Source organism: Fonsecaea pedrosoi (genome assembly GCF_000835455.1).
Source record: "Fonsecaea pedrosoi CBS 271.37 unplaced genomic scaffold supercont1.1, whole genome shotgun sequence".
Taxonomy (NCBI): domain Eukaryota; kingdom Fungi; phylum Ascomycota; class Eurotiomycetes; order Chaetothyriales; family Herpotrichiellaceae; genus Fonsecaea; species Fonsecaea pedrosoi.
The window spans coordinates 2193492-2207434 of record NW_013550615.1 but is presented as its reverse complement, the minus strand read 5'-3'; the positions used below and the strand labels follow the sequence as shown (position 1 = coordinate 2207434).

The following is a 13943-nucleotide window of genomic DNA, read 5'->3' as shown; positions in this document are numbered from 1 at the left end:
TGGCCCCGCAACTGGTAGCCTTGTGCATGTCGCAGCCTTGTCAGGTTTATCATCCTTTCTCTCTAGTTTACACAAGAATAATTGTCTGTTCAACAAGATCATCACGCCTGCCGTCATCCATCATCTCAAAAATTTCCCCCTTCATGACTCCTTGGATATAAGATTCACCCACGACCAAGTGTGGAGTGGAGGTAGAGCCACTGTCGGCTGAGACTCTCCGAACAACGAATGGCACATTTGCGCCCTTGAACACGCAGCACTCATCGCCTATCTTGACAGTCAAATGGCCGACTCCGTAGTAACCCATTGAGGTTCGGAAGAATCGCCGGTTGTGTAAAGCCCTACGCTGGTTGCTGCTGACGTATGTCATGGCCTCGAGTTCGAGGGATTTTGGAGACTCCTGCTCGCTTTGGATCGTGACCTCTTCATCTGTCGATGGCAATGGTGGTATCCCGGGGTCATCGCCGGCCTTACCGAGCACCATTTCTTTGTACGCCCGATAAATGGCACGGTGATGAGTGGGACTATCTTCAGCTGGGCCTTCGTCGGCTGCCCGTCCAGCTGCGATGGCGAGGCTGTAGGCGAATTCTCGCTCGTCATGACTGTTACCGTAAACGCTGTCACCTCTGTCAGGCTCCAAGTCCTGCCACAACTTCTGCAATAGCTTGTTTTCCTTCTGGTTCTCCAGTAGAAGTTCCTGCGAGTCGAATACCCTGGATGTCCACTCGATAGAGTCCAAGATTACACCTGTCACGCGTAGAGACGAGTCGGACTGGGAAACATCAAATCGAAATGGCGCTGACTTGGATCCACCAGCTCGATACCACATCTCCGGATAGCCCAACCAATACACCCGCCACCCCTCGTCCCAGCGCGGAACCCACGACGTGCGCAGACCATCGAGTGAGGAAGAATCTGCGGTGTGGTCAATACAAGTAAGGACCGTCCATGGATATGGGTCGTTGTAAAGAATCGCCTCCGCGGTGTGAAAGTAGACTTCGTCAACGGACAAATTGTAGTTGGCGACCACTAGTCTTTTCTCTTTTGCAGCACCGCATGCCGTACTAGGATGACTGAGGAAGGCATATACACGATCACGTTGATCGGTAGCCATGTAGGACCGTCCGTCGTTCAGAATGTTAATAAAGCTCACGTGAGCTTCGTTGCAACTCAAGATTTTGCACATGGGGAACTCTTTTCTCCAGGACAGCTCGTTTCCATATGTCCGCCAGAGGTCATCAAACAAGTCCCAGAACATGCCCGATTTGACATTTCCCATCAACGCGCCGACATCGACACGCGAGGCGACGATAAGCATCAATTCCACCAGGTAAGCCCAATTCATAGACGCGTTGCCACAGAGCAAAACAGCGGATCGAGCCAAGCCGACTTCCTGGAGCACCCAAACCCGGGAGAACCACTCCGAGTCCATCAACCGGCGGACCATATCCCACTTGGGAGTATCTGAGCAGATCTTTTGGCTCTCGCGTGTAATAGGAGGGAACAAATTGACGTCGCCATGTTCAGAAACCATGTCGGAGAGAAGGGTAGCAGTGGCTTGTATCAGAGAGAAGCACTCCCTCGCTTCGTGATTGACGTCGGGGCCTATCCAGACGAGGACCCTCGATGCGCTCGCGTAGATTTGACCCATTTGTTGAACCTACCGCTTGGTGTCAGGAGGAAAGCGGCCAGGACAGTAAAACCTCACTCACTCCGAACGAGTTGACTTACCTGCTCTGATCTCTCTTTTCGATCTTCCTGATTGATACACATGGCATCTACCCAAAGAAACCTTGCTTTCCGATCATGACGAAGATGATTCAGTGCACAGGCTAGGTTATCCCGGATATGGAGAGTAGCACCGTCGCATTGGATTTTTTGTCCCTTGTCATCTCCCCAGACGTAAGATAGAGCGTCGAACCCTACCCTGGCAGCGTCCTCAATTTTCCAGACTTGAAGACTGCACGAGAGATCATCACCAGCGAATCCAGGGCGCAGTACCAAGATCCTCGTCCAGCCTTCGACGGGTAGGGGTGTGTACTTGTATACCGGGTCAAGAGCGGGCAACCCCCTCATTTGAAGGATAAGCGAGAAGTCGGGCAGGGTGATCGTAGACATCGTAGATTTATCTCGCCAACACAGAATAGCCCAGTCTGGACCGAATGGTTTGATAGCCGGCTAGGAAATCAAGAGAGCGCAGCCTGAGCGAATCCATGAAAACGCACACCTGAAAGGAAAAACAGCGACGACAACAGAGGTTCGACCTCATCGTGATAAAATAGGTGATAAGGAAAAGGCGACGACTTTGAAATTGGCTCCCTTTCGTGCTACCTCGACTCAGTCGTGAATTCAGGAGTCCTGTTATCTTTATCGCTCACGGCCTGTTTGGCGAGAGTGTTTGTCGCATACAGCCAATAGAAAAGGGTCGGTCTGAAGGCGTCTGGCCAGCCCCTGTCTCACCATGGTGATTCACACTGCCAGGGTGCCTGCGAGCGACCATGTCTCTCGACCAAGGTATGCCTGCATCTTTCGATTCCTGGAAACGCCACTGGTGTTGTTGCCTGTTGTTGTCACTCACCTGACCTCCAAGGCTGTCATTCCAGCGAAGCAACGTGATGAGCAGACGAGTGGGACGGATCCCGACCTCTTTCCCCGGTTGCTGAGCCCATAGTGCGTCCTCTGATCGTCTGAGCGAGTCAACCTCGCCGCCACATTTGAAGACGAGACTTCCCACTCAAGTCTGCGAGCGGATTTATATGTGATGATGTGATGAGAAACCATCAAAAGCCAAGTAAATCCAAGAGATCCGCAAGTTCGTCACCTGTGGAGTTTTTCCACCTTTTCCACTTTTTCCCATCATCACGTGCCAACATCTACGATGATTCTAAATTGCGGTGAAGTTTAGAAACGACTCTGTTTTCAGTTCCGATCATGTTTTTATTCTTGATTATCTAGCTAAATCGATTTTCCATCGTGTCATCATGTATGGCACGAGGTATGCAAGACTTCTTATTGCAGTGTGCGCCGACTCCTGCAAAATCCAGCTTTCTCCCAGCGACAAGAGCTCATGGCCCTCCTTCGCACTCCCCTCCATCTCTTACATGGCTTGACCCACAGTTGAGTTATGAGCCCCATACCTGTCCGTATATACAGTGTTTTCATTCCCATATCCCCACCCAAATATTGATGACAGTTCGCAATATGTTACAGCGTTGGCCAGGATGGTTGAGATGGTCCCCAACCATTATTCAAACCCCGTCTCCTCATGCTCGTCCGATTCGCATGTCCTGGCCATATCAAGTTGCGGCCGTCCGAATGCATTTCCGTCGACGCATCTCTGCTCGTTTTTTAAAAAGGACAAAATTTCATAAAACAATGCAAAACATAAAATAACACAATCGTCAAATGCTGGTTTAAAAAAGGCGATCTCTTTTCTTGGGCGTTTCAAGAGCAGTCCATTTCAACGTCCTCTCGTCGTTGCAGGAAGGAAGCCTCACCAAAATCCATGGCGGCCTCCATACCACAGCTCACCATTCTCTTGTGACCATGAGAATGGGCGGATGGGGTTGCGGGGAGTTGACCCATCATGTTGGCGAATGGATTGGCAGCCGCGGAAGGCGGCATTTGTGTCTCGGGTTGCTGGAAGAATCGGCTGCGACTCTTTGGCAGAGCCATACGGCGACCATTGAAATGTTGCCTGGCACGGTCACCAATCTCCGTCATGTGGTTGACATCGGTCATGTTGTCAACATCAATGGCAAAGTAATCAACCGGCATGTGCATACCCGCATCGCCCATCAAGCTCGGGGTTTGGGGTTGCCAGTCTTGACTCTCGTCGCTGTCGGAATCGGCCTCGTAGGAACGCTTGTGGCTGGTGGAATAAGACCAGAGACTCTGTTGGGCAATGGAGGGTTCTGACCAATCCTCGCTGCGGTGAGAGAGGTAGGCCAGGCTGATGCCGCAAAAAGTGGCCGTGCTGATTGGTTGGACCTGTCCCGCCGCATAAGGGGAAATCTCGTTGGTGGTATCGGCGTTGCTAGCGGACAGGGCAGCTTGGGTCTCGGGGGAAAGCCGGTGCATGTTGAAGAAGGGCCGAGGGGTGAATTTCTTTTGGGTCTTGTATCCTTCAGCAACGGCCTTCCTGACGCGCATACCGACCTGGAGAAGACCTGCCTCGATTTCCTCCTGATCAGGGGCTTGTTCGCAAAGCTGCAAGAGCAATGGAGAGTCAAAGGTGTGTTGTTCAATATCCGAGTTGTCTGTAACAGGAATGATCGGTGGCAGCGTGTTGGGGATGAAGCGACGACGCTTGGAGAGGGGTGAATCCGACTCAATGGAAGGCACCGGGATGGAAAAGTCTTGCGGCAGACCCATTTTGTGGTTATGGGGTGGTGGTGATGAGGACACCGACGAGAAACGACTGTGGAGGGGGGAGCTGAGCTGACAAGTGAGCTCAAGGCTAACGGGTGCAGGTACAGGTGCAGGTATAAAGTGGTGTGTCGATCTTGGTCAACGGTGAGATTGAAAGCGAATGGAGCGTGTGGATTGCTCGACGAAAGGGTCCCTCCCTACTAAGTGAATAGCAAGGCGTCGAAAGGATGAGGGGGGTGGACTAGGTATTAACGATGTGAATCAAGGCAGCTGATGCTGGTGGGCAAGATTGAAGGTCAAGAATAAGTGTGAAGAATGAGAGTGAGATGGTTGAGAGAGACAGTGAGAGTTGAGAAAGTAAAGGAAAGGGGAGCAAAGAGCTTGATTGAAGAAGGAGATGAAGGAGATGCAGGTGTCAAAGTTAAAACCTAAAATGAGGGCGAATGCGCAACCAACTCTGGAGTCCGGCAACAGTGCCGTGCAGCAATTGGATCTTTGTACGACTGCCACTACTGTAAGAGGGGATGGATTTTATCGGCGGCTTATCGATGTTTCCGGAGCGACTGGATCGTCAAGCACTCAAGCGAGAGGAGGAGAGCGAGAGGGCGTAGTTAGCTACAGTATCCTATGAGGAGGCGAGAGACTCAGTGCGAGGCAACCAGCACTGACCAGGGCCACCAGGGGTCCCTGTTAGAATGTTAAAATGTTAGCATGGGTCTCCCCGTTTTGCCCTCTCAAGCCTCTTTCTTTTTGCCTTTTCCTGGTGAAATTGTGGCCTAAACAGTCAGGCCTGCGACCTTCCCCTCCAGCGAGAAAAGGCGGCTGAAGGAGGCTGGGAGGCTGGGGGGCTTGATTGCCCCCCTAAAATTGTCATGCATGGCGATATTAATAGTGGCTGCGCTCCCGCCGCTAACCACCGAGTTTCAGGCCTAGTGTGCGGACTCGCCAGAGCAAAAGTCCGGGGCTGGGCAGGGCTGGGCATTTTGCGCAGCAGCCATTGGATACTGCACACCTGGGCAGTCAACTCTTTTCCCTTGTCCCCTCCATGACCGAACTCGTGTTCCCCTGGTTTTGGCATGGTTTTGGCATGGTTGACAGTTGGCCGACGGTTGATTGGTGTTGTTGTCCCCTTCTTGAAAATCCCTGCGCCCGAAGTTGCTGACACGAAACTGACGCCACCAGACGCGAAACTTCCCACTGCCCACTCAAGCACTTTACGCGACCACTTTTTCATTGGATGGCACATCATCGTGGCTGGACAATTTCGACGTTTGACAGTTTTGCTCTCATGGAAAAAAGTGGGCTGAGGCATCCAACGAGGAAGAGGAGGAGAGAAAAAAAAGGGTTGGGATGAGATTACTCGTGCTCCATATTCCCAGCACAATGTATATGCCTGGCACGTTTACCTGCCTGGTCTTTTCCTTGCTGACAATGGGCGCTGTACGAGGTTCTTGGTATGCAGAACGAAGGATTCGATGGCTTCATTATTTGCCAGGCCAGACACTGGTTGTGTCTATCCTCTATTGCCTCGTCTCCCTCCCTTCTTGCCTCGTTCAGCATGCGCTCTCAAGATCTTCCGGTGCTCGACTAAACTCCTCTTCCCCTTGGACTTGGCCTTACCCAGTGTCATCAAGAAATTCTTTTTACGAGCCTTCTCCTTGTTTGTTGTGCTCTTACCCTCAGACTCTTTACGTTCCTTCTTGCGGGCGGCTTTAGATTTGTGTGCCTCGCGGTCATCTTTATGTTCCTGCAGTAAGGCCAGCTTCTGAGCTCGAGTCGCTTTGCCGCGAGAGAGCGAAGCTAGACCTTCGATCTCGGCGGCTGTGAGAGGGTCGTCTATGTGTCGTTGCGAATTAGTCTGTAACGATGTGGTTGATGCGTGATGTGATTTGTGCTTCATGAGCGATGAGACTGAGGCAGTCGTTCGAAGTTCTTGTAACTTGGCCAGATCTGCAGGCGTCAATATCCGAGTGGTGGCCAGTTTCGATTTCTGTTGTGCTGTCGTTAGGTCAGTAGCTTCGTCGCCTTCGTTCTCTTTGTCGTCGCTGGCGGACGCTGGCGGAGCAAACCGCACTTTCTTTGCTGAGGGCTCCTCGTCCTCGCTGTCACTGATGTTTATCTCGTCGTCACTCTCGACGTTGATCCACCCTCCTGAATCATCGCTGTCTGCGTCTTCTTCGATGTTCCAAGCATTCCAGTCTTCCTCGTCGCTTTCTTGTCCTTCTTCCTCGTCCTCAGAGCCAGCGGCTGCGGGGAGACCCTTTTCCAGTCTCCTTCTCTGCCTCTCCTGCTCCTTCCACTTTTCCAGGAGCTCTAACCCTTCAATCTCACCAACAGCCTCTTCACCAAATCTCGGCTGTTTCTGTTCCCCAGACTTCAAGCCTAGGGTTGCGTCTCGCCCACGGTCTCTCTTTCGAAGCATTTCAGCGCCTACTTGTCTGTAGAGGCTCAAAAGACCTTTCGCAGCCATCATCACCCCTTTATCCTTGCTTTTCCGATACATGACCAGATCTTGTAGTAGGGTATCATTCATAGCTAATGGTTGCCGCACACAAATCTCGCGAATGGCATTCAATCCCGCCGCGGCTACCTCTCCAGCAGCGGCTTCAGATACAAATTCGTTGGCGATCTTCTGTATTAAGGGCTCCAGAATATCCGGCGGCACAAGATTATGCGTGGACTGCGCTAGCGATGCCAAAAACGATGTGACCGAGGGCTGTCGAGGAGTCAAATACTTGAGGAAGTAGGAGTAGAAGCTAATGACGGTCAACTTGTGCAGTCCGATTAGTCGCGACACTAGCTGTAACGCCAGCAGCTTTTGTTCGAGGTTCAGCTTTGACTTTGCGCTCTGTAGATGCTTTGAGAACAAGGTCTCGGCAAACCCTTGTGGATCGTGTAAGAGATGTAGCGCTGAGAAGTTTAAGGGATGAGGCTGGCCTTTCTTCTTCTCCTTGCGGCGGACGATAGCGGCGGCCTTTTCCAGTTTTCTCTCTGTCTTCTTGCTCTTCTTATTGACGCCGATCTGATGCCGTAGCTTGCTAATATCGACTGTTTCCTCGTCGGAGCTCTCGTCTTCTAACTCTTCTCGCTCCTTATCACCGCCTAAGAAGAAACGTAGGCCCCCTATGACGCACTTCTCGTTATCGGCGAGCGCCGCCTCTTTCATGATCTCGACGGCTTTTGCGTCCGTCCAGATCTGGCGCTTCCACATCTCTCGCGTGATCTTGACGGCCCAGAGGGCCTTGGGCGACGACCGGTCGTCCGTGACCAGGTTATGTAGCGTCGTCTGTACGCTGCGGTTGAGTTTGTGGTTCGTCGTCTTGGAGTTAGCCGACCGCAGGTCGCTCAGAATCTTCGTGAACAGCAGCGCGCGCAGCGACTTGCTGGGCGTGGTGGTGAGGACGGGGAAGAAACACTGCAGTAGGGTGTGTGAGTCGATGATCTCCTTCTTGCGCAGCAGTACCAGGCTGCCCACGATCTTCTCCCGCAGTTCGGGCTCCAGCGTCGCATGCTGCGTCGACAGCATCTCGATCAATTGTTTGGGAAAATCTCTCGTCTCTTCCTTGTAGCAATCGGCCACGTGCGCCACGAACTCGATCAGGTCGCGGAAGGAGATGACGCCGCCGCTACTGGCCGTGGCCGACGTTGGCGCCTGCATGAAGATCTGTCGCTGGTTCTCATACTGGATGTACTGGTGCAGGAAGTCGGTGTGGTAGGATTTCGGGTCCCGTTTGATCTTGTTCTGTAGGTTGGCGAGATCTGCGTCGACCTTTTCGAGCGCCCCGAGTTTTCGCTTGCCCATTGTTCCTATTTTGTAATCCTCTCTTCTTGCGGCCTCCACACGGTCAATTGGGAAGTGAAGCGTGCAAAATCTCGCCAAATGGTGACAGTGAACCGCCAGTGGGGTTTTTGGTTGCGGAACTTTTTTTTGAGAGAGAGATCTAATCTTGATTAGATCAAGCCTTCAACGATAAGTCAAATCGTCTGACAAAGACAGCTCCCTACAAGGCACGCCTATTGCAAATGCGAACTGCGCTAGGCAGCGCAGTCTGACACCAAATTTACGTCCACCATACTATTTAATGAGAGAGCCATTGGACACCAGTGACACAGATGTAGGTAATAGTCACATGGTCAATACAGCCAACAAGAATAGGAAAATACCACTGTCTCGAATGGCAGGTGTAGCACAGACCCTGATCCCTCCTTCCTTCTACGCATAGAATAGAAACCTCCTCTCCCACACAAAGCGCCGCTAGGTTTACTCAGTCTTGCCAGATCGTATGTACAAGTTTCATCACCGTTACCCAAAAACAAAAAACACATTCCTTGAACCATCATTTCCTCCAGCAGATCAGAAATACATGCCCGAATGTGTTGGTGGAAAGGGGACCTGTCCCGTCATACTTCTTTATGCGTGCGGTCGACAGAAAGGGAGGCAGGCTAATCAGCAGGATATACAATGATGATCCACATCACTCTGAGGGTACACCCGGTGCCAGTGCCCGTGCCAGTATCGGTAAGGCCTCGCCATATTCCCAATTGTGGAGATTGGTTCCCAGTGATGATACAAAGGGTATTGAACTCCCACATAGTCGCCAGCGATGCAACTATCAGGCCATTTCATATGACAAACACTTGTGCAATGGGCAAGCCACCAATGGCGCACTATCGGGCACGACTATGTGTTAGCTGGCCGAGGCGCATAGCGTAAGCCTGAGAGGGCAAGTCCCCTGAGCAGGACATGTTACGGAATTGGATCCTCGAACAGGAAGTCCCTGCGAGGATGTTCTTCGACGGCCACATCTTCACACTGAGCCTGGTAGTGCTAGATCCTGAGGATTCTCGTCGATATCTTCTAGCCAGACACTCTCGTCTACCAATCTTAATGATCCATCGACGCCGAATACAGCTTTATGCCACTGCAATTTGACGTGTCGCCGGCCCTCGTTCACGTTTCCCTCGATAATAGCAACGTAGTGTATTCGGCGCTCCTCTGGTGGCAGGGAGATGATCGAGGTTGGTAAAGGATGTTCGAGGAAATCGTCGTGGCCTTCTTCCACAGCTATCATCTTTTCGACCACTCGCGGAGACGCAAGGGCCGCCCAGACACTTTCTCGGGGAGGGACCTTTCGTATCAGACGTAAAGCTTTCCTGCGTAGAAGCGCATCACGGCATTTCGTAGCTGCAAAATACAGTGGTAGGAGGACTTGGACTTCTCCTGTGAATATTGCGCCGTTGATCTCGTCTGCTGCGCCGTGGTCGATAACGTCTTCCGCGTTTTGAATAATGGCCGCGAATTCGTCCATGTATTTGTCAAAAGACACCTCATATGGGCTCAGGCAGCTGGATAGCCAAACATGACTAACACCCCAATACATCAGGAGATAGGAGGAAATCCACATCCACCTTTTCTCAGTATCTCGCAAGCTAGCCAAGATAGGTAGGAAGGCATCGTTCCATCGTTGCAATTCTTGGAGACATCGCTGCTGTGCCGGCCTCAACTTCTTCAACTCATAATCATCGTGTGCTAATATATCTGTCACCCGGACAACCTCGTAGGCCTTGTACATGAGCATGTATAGATGCACTCTGAATTTATCGAGGACAGATAAAGTCCTGACATTAGTAGGTCCCGAGATATGTTGTCCTGAAAGCAACGTCCATTCTGGGATAGCGAGGGTGGCCATGAGGATCGCCTTTCGCGAGGTAAATGCCGTCAATAACTCGTCGAGGCCAGTGTCTCCGGTAATCTGCTTGGCCGGAGAATTCGAGAGGTTCTCGCCTAGCATCTTGTACGCATTGTCCATTAGGAGTAGTGCGTTACCAATGTTCCTCTGCTGGAACTCAAAGGCGCCAAACAGGATGCAGCTCAAAAGCCCATGTACATTATCCGCCTCGCCTTGCTCGAGCATGCGACGAAACCCCACAAGAGCTTTAGAATACCACTTTAAAGCGCGGCGGTGTTCGGCGTTGAGAATAGTAGTAGTTAAGCCGCCTGTGTCGAAAACAGGCCTCAGGTCTCGATATTCGACGTGCTCAAAAGCCCAACTAATCGTGATGACCATGTCCCAGACAAAGGTATACGACTGGGCAAGCCTAGGGATCAACTCGAGCCAAAATGGCCCATCGACGATTCCAGCAAATAATGGAGCCGCTCGCCAGATGAAATAATTGAAGGCCCACCGTTCATCATGGCTCCGCTGTGGTGTGTGCAGGGAGAGCTCAGCTAGCAGGGCGTGATGCCTCGGAGGCGATAGCTCATCCTCCGCAAAGCGAATGTGGCGACCGACAGGACCTTCGCACTTTCGACCTGTCTCGGTACATTTTCTGCAGTATGGTTGCGACTCGTCGCACTTAATCTTACCTGGAACTCGACTGTTAGTCTGCACGGCTGTTGATAGTTCTAGCGGCAAGATTCCACGCCATATGCCGACTGGTCATGGAAAAGGGAGACATACGGATCCTATATGATGGATCAGTACCCTGGCCGAGAAAAATTGTACGCAACACAACAACCATGACAACTTACTTGCAGGTCAAGCATCCAGTCTTGGATTTTGATTGACCGTTTCGACGAGAGCTCATCGGGGTGGCGTGCGCAGTCTGGACAACAATCGACCAATTAATTACTGGAGAAACAGTCTGGCTCAGCAGCATGGGAGAATGGCTGTGGTGTCAAAGGAACGAGAACAAAGAGCCCAAACACCAAACGTGGGAACACACAAGCCCGTTCAATGGAGGGTCTGACATGAATGAATTTCCCCTGAACGTCTTTGAAATCAGCCGAAACCGCTGGTCAGACCAAAATAAATCCGCAGTTGGTCCGGTTGTACGAACCTGCGCTGGAACTTGCGGTCCTCCCAACCTTGTGCTCCCAAGGGGGGTCGTGTGGGATATCCGAGACTTCAGTGGATCTCCAGCACCTTTGACGATTCGACTCGCTCGGGTTCTCGATCAAACCAGGTTAGCGCGTGGATAGGCACTTTCCCGTTTTAGGCTTTCGATATCAACGGGCCCTGGCTTCTAGGGCCTTGGTTCAGCAGGAATAGTAATGGAAAATGAAAAGCATCCAACCTTGTTTTGCACGCTGTCAATGCATGGACCGCAAAAGGACGGGTTGCCACCCTCTGAGACAGTGCGCTTGATGGCACTCGCCATGGTACCGCGTTGAAATTGCGCTTGCGAGCAGTATATATGAAGGACAGATATCCGATGGGTACACCTGCGGTGTCCAAATAATAGGCTTCTTTTTTCTCTCTCTTTCTGCAGTTGCATACTTACACTCGCTCCAGTTGTCAAGTCCATCTCTTTCTGTACTTATACGTTGACAAATCTCCTGTCGCTAGCCCAAAACCATTCACTCGTCCAAACCTGGAAGTAAAGACCAAAGTCCGCCCAACACAACATCACAAGCAATCAACTCTGCGCCTATTGCCTCTTTGTTCGACTCGCGATCTATCTAAAGAATAAACTCACCATGGGTATCCCGGATCAGATTGTCGTCCTATTGGTCATCATAGGTGCTGCGGCTTTCGTCACCATGGGCTTTGCCTTCCAGAGGCTGTTCGGTGGGCAAGATCCGAACGAAGGGAAATTTAACGTCAAGCTACCCGAGCAGGAAGCGTATATGAGGGAGGTACGCTCCAGAAACATGATGCAGCTCTTTGGGGAAGTCAGGCCTTCACATCGCCATCCTCGAGAGATATAAAACCCCCACCCGGTCGGTACAAGATCACGAGGGCAGGCCCCTTCCGATACTTCTTTGAGGCTTTTCAGCAGAGAGAAGCGGGGACGTTAGAGACAAGGATCAAGAAATGGGACCTTTGGGATAATAATGAACAACTTCCTCAAGTCCATACGATTTTCCAAATTGATGGTCACCCCTCAGCGGCAGCCCGGTTTGCAGACGCAGAACACCTGGACGACTCGTGCCAGGTGATAAGCAAACCAAGGAAAATCGACCGGCACAGAGAAGGGACAAGTCAAAATACAGACAACAACGGCAACGAACAAGTCAAGGAAACCTGCTCGGTTTCAGAGCATCCATATACCTTGTCAGAGATACCCTCTGACCTGGTGGAAGAATGCGTGCATGGTATTGAGAGGAAATGGGTACATGGCGAAAGATAGTTTTTTTTATAGCGAGATTCCAGCGATCTGAACTTGGTTCATCATATCCCCGGTCGTACTTTCTGTCTTAAAACACATCTGCAATCGCCTTGTTGAAACACAGGCTGCAATCCCGCTGTGGCCGTAATACGTGCAAAGCTGAAAAGACGGACAGAACTGCACAGTTAGTCATCGTTTACTCGAACAAAGAGGGCCGAACAGTAAAACGGGAACGAACTCCGCATCGTCAAAACGTTCATGCCATTTCGAAATTTTTGTGGACATTCGGCATCATCTATGCGCTGAATCTGCAAGTCTGCTAATCCCATGGGACAGTCGCGCGTGTGCTAAACTTTCGATTGATGCTCCCCTCCCTTCCCCAAAAGCGGACGATGACTACAGTATCATCGACATGCTTGAAGTGACTGCCATGAAATGCAAGTCGTAGGACCATGTGTGATCTCCGGATCTTTGAGGTAACAACCATCCATATCCCATTAACCGCTTTACCGATTGCTCTTGGCCACACGCTCCAACTCGTCCTTCTTCTTGATGGCGTACGAGTTGCTGCTTCCCTTGGCAGCGTTGATCAGCTCCTCGGCAAGGCACTCGGCAATGCTCTTGACGTTTCGGAATGCGGCTTCGCGGGCGCCAATGGTGAGCAGGGCGATGGCCTGGTTGACACGGCGGAGAGGGGACACATCGACGGCTTGTCTTCGGACTGTACCGGCGCTACCAATTCTGGTGCTGTCTTCACGAGGGCCACAGTTGACGATGGCATCGACGGCGATTTGGATGGGGTTCTGGTCGGTCATGATGTGGATCTAAAGAGACGGAAAAAATCGAGTCAGATGTCGTTCTTGTATAGATATTTTTCTGGAATTGTAAAACAACACGTACGATCTCAAATGAGTGTGCCACGATTCTGATAGCCATCAGCTTCTTGCCGTTGTTTCGACCGTTCATCATCAGGGAGTTGGTCAGTCGTTCGATGATGGGGCATTGTGCCTTTCGGAAACGCTTTGCGGCATATCGACCCGCGGAGTGCGAGATGTAGACGGGGGATCGGATTTGGATGTAGTCGCTGTTCAACAGATGATCTTGTCAGTCACTCTTCTTTCCTGCGCTGTTATCGGTGTCCGGAAATGGGCTTTTCGTACGTCAATGAGATGTCTCTGACTTCGACATCCTCATAACTCCAGCGCCCGAAGAGCTTCACGCTCCCAATCTCTTGCATGACATCTTTGGGCAGGACGGGCCAACCTGAGGTTGGGTTTTCGACTTCAACCTCGCCGTTGTCGGACATGTTGACGAGCTGATTTTGTGTGGACTTGTCGAGTTTGAGACGGATCACTCGTACTGCTGCGATCTTGTGGAGGCTCGATTTTTAGTTGTGGGATAAATTCTTGCCAAGATGTCTTAGTCACGTGAAAATAGCGAATCTGCACTTTTCCGAAAGT

The 13943-nt window shown here is 51.3% G+C and overlaps 6 protein-coding genes across 6 annotated transcripts; 1 reads left to right on the top strand and 5 right to left on the bottom strand.

The window, feature by feature from the left end:
* Positions 1–67: 67 nt before the first annotated feature.
* On the bottom strand, positions 68–2118 carry Z517_00804 (uncharacterized protein; the record flags this gene model as incomplete). The annotated part of the gene is made up of 2 exons (XM_013433768.1): positions 68–1660; positions 1732–2118. 2 exons carry the CDS (start codon positions 2116–2118, stop codon positions 68–70), a joined length of 1980 nt encoding a protein of 659 aa, XP_013289222.1.
* A 1326-nt stretch (positions 2119–3444) lies between these two features.
* Z517_00803 (uncharacterized protein) lies at positions 3445–4374 on the bottom strand (the record flags this gene model as incomplete). Its single annotated transcript, XM_013433767.1, has 1 exon — positions 3445–4374. One exon carries the CDS (start codon positions 4372–4374, stop codon positions 3445–3447), a length of 930 nt encoding a protein of 309 aa, XP_013289221.1.
* A 1510-nt stretch (positions 4375–5884) lies between these two features.
* Z517_00802 (uncharacterized protein) lies at positions 5885–8173 on the bottom strand (the record flags this gene model as incomplete). The annotated part of the gene is made up of 1 exon (XM_013433766.1): positions 5885–8173. One exon carries the CDS (start codon positions 8171–8173, stop codon positions 5885–5887), a length of 2289 nt encoding a protein of 762 aa, XP_013289220.1.
* Positions 8174–9179: 1006 nt separating this feature from the next.
* Z517_00801 (uncharacterized protein) lies at positions 9180–10893 on the bottom strand (the record flags this gene model as incomplete). Its single annotated transcript, XM_013433765.1, has 2 exons — positions 9180–10738; positions 10833–10893. The coding sequence occupies 2 exons, from the start codon at positions 10891–10893 to the stop codon at positions 9180–9182; spliced, it is 1620 nt and encodes a 539-aa protein (XP_013289219.1).
* Positions 10894–11851: 958 nt separating this feature from the next.
* On the top strand, positions 11852–12504 carry Z517_00800 (uncharacterized protein; the record flags this gene model as incomplete). Its single annotated transcript, XM_013433764.1, has 2 exons — positions 11852–12010; positions 12052–12504. The coding sequence occupies 2 exons, from the start codon at positions 11852–11854 to the stop codon at positions 12502–12504; spliced, it is 612 nt and encodes a 203-aa protein (XP_013289218.1).
* A 485-nt stretch (positions 12505–12989) lies between these two features.
* Positions 12990–13789, bottom strand: Z517_00799 (40S ribosomal protein S5; the record flags this gene model as incomplete). The annotated part of the gene is made up of 3 exons (XM_013433763.1): positions 12990–13307; positions 13384–13567; positions 13644–13789. The coding sequence occupies 3 exons, from the start codon at positions 13787–13789 to the stop codon at positions 12990–12992; spliced, it is 648 nt and encodes a 215-aa protein (XP_013289217.1).
* Positions 13790–13943: the final 154 nt, after the last annotated feature.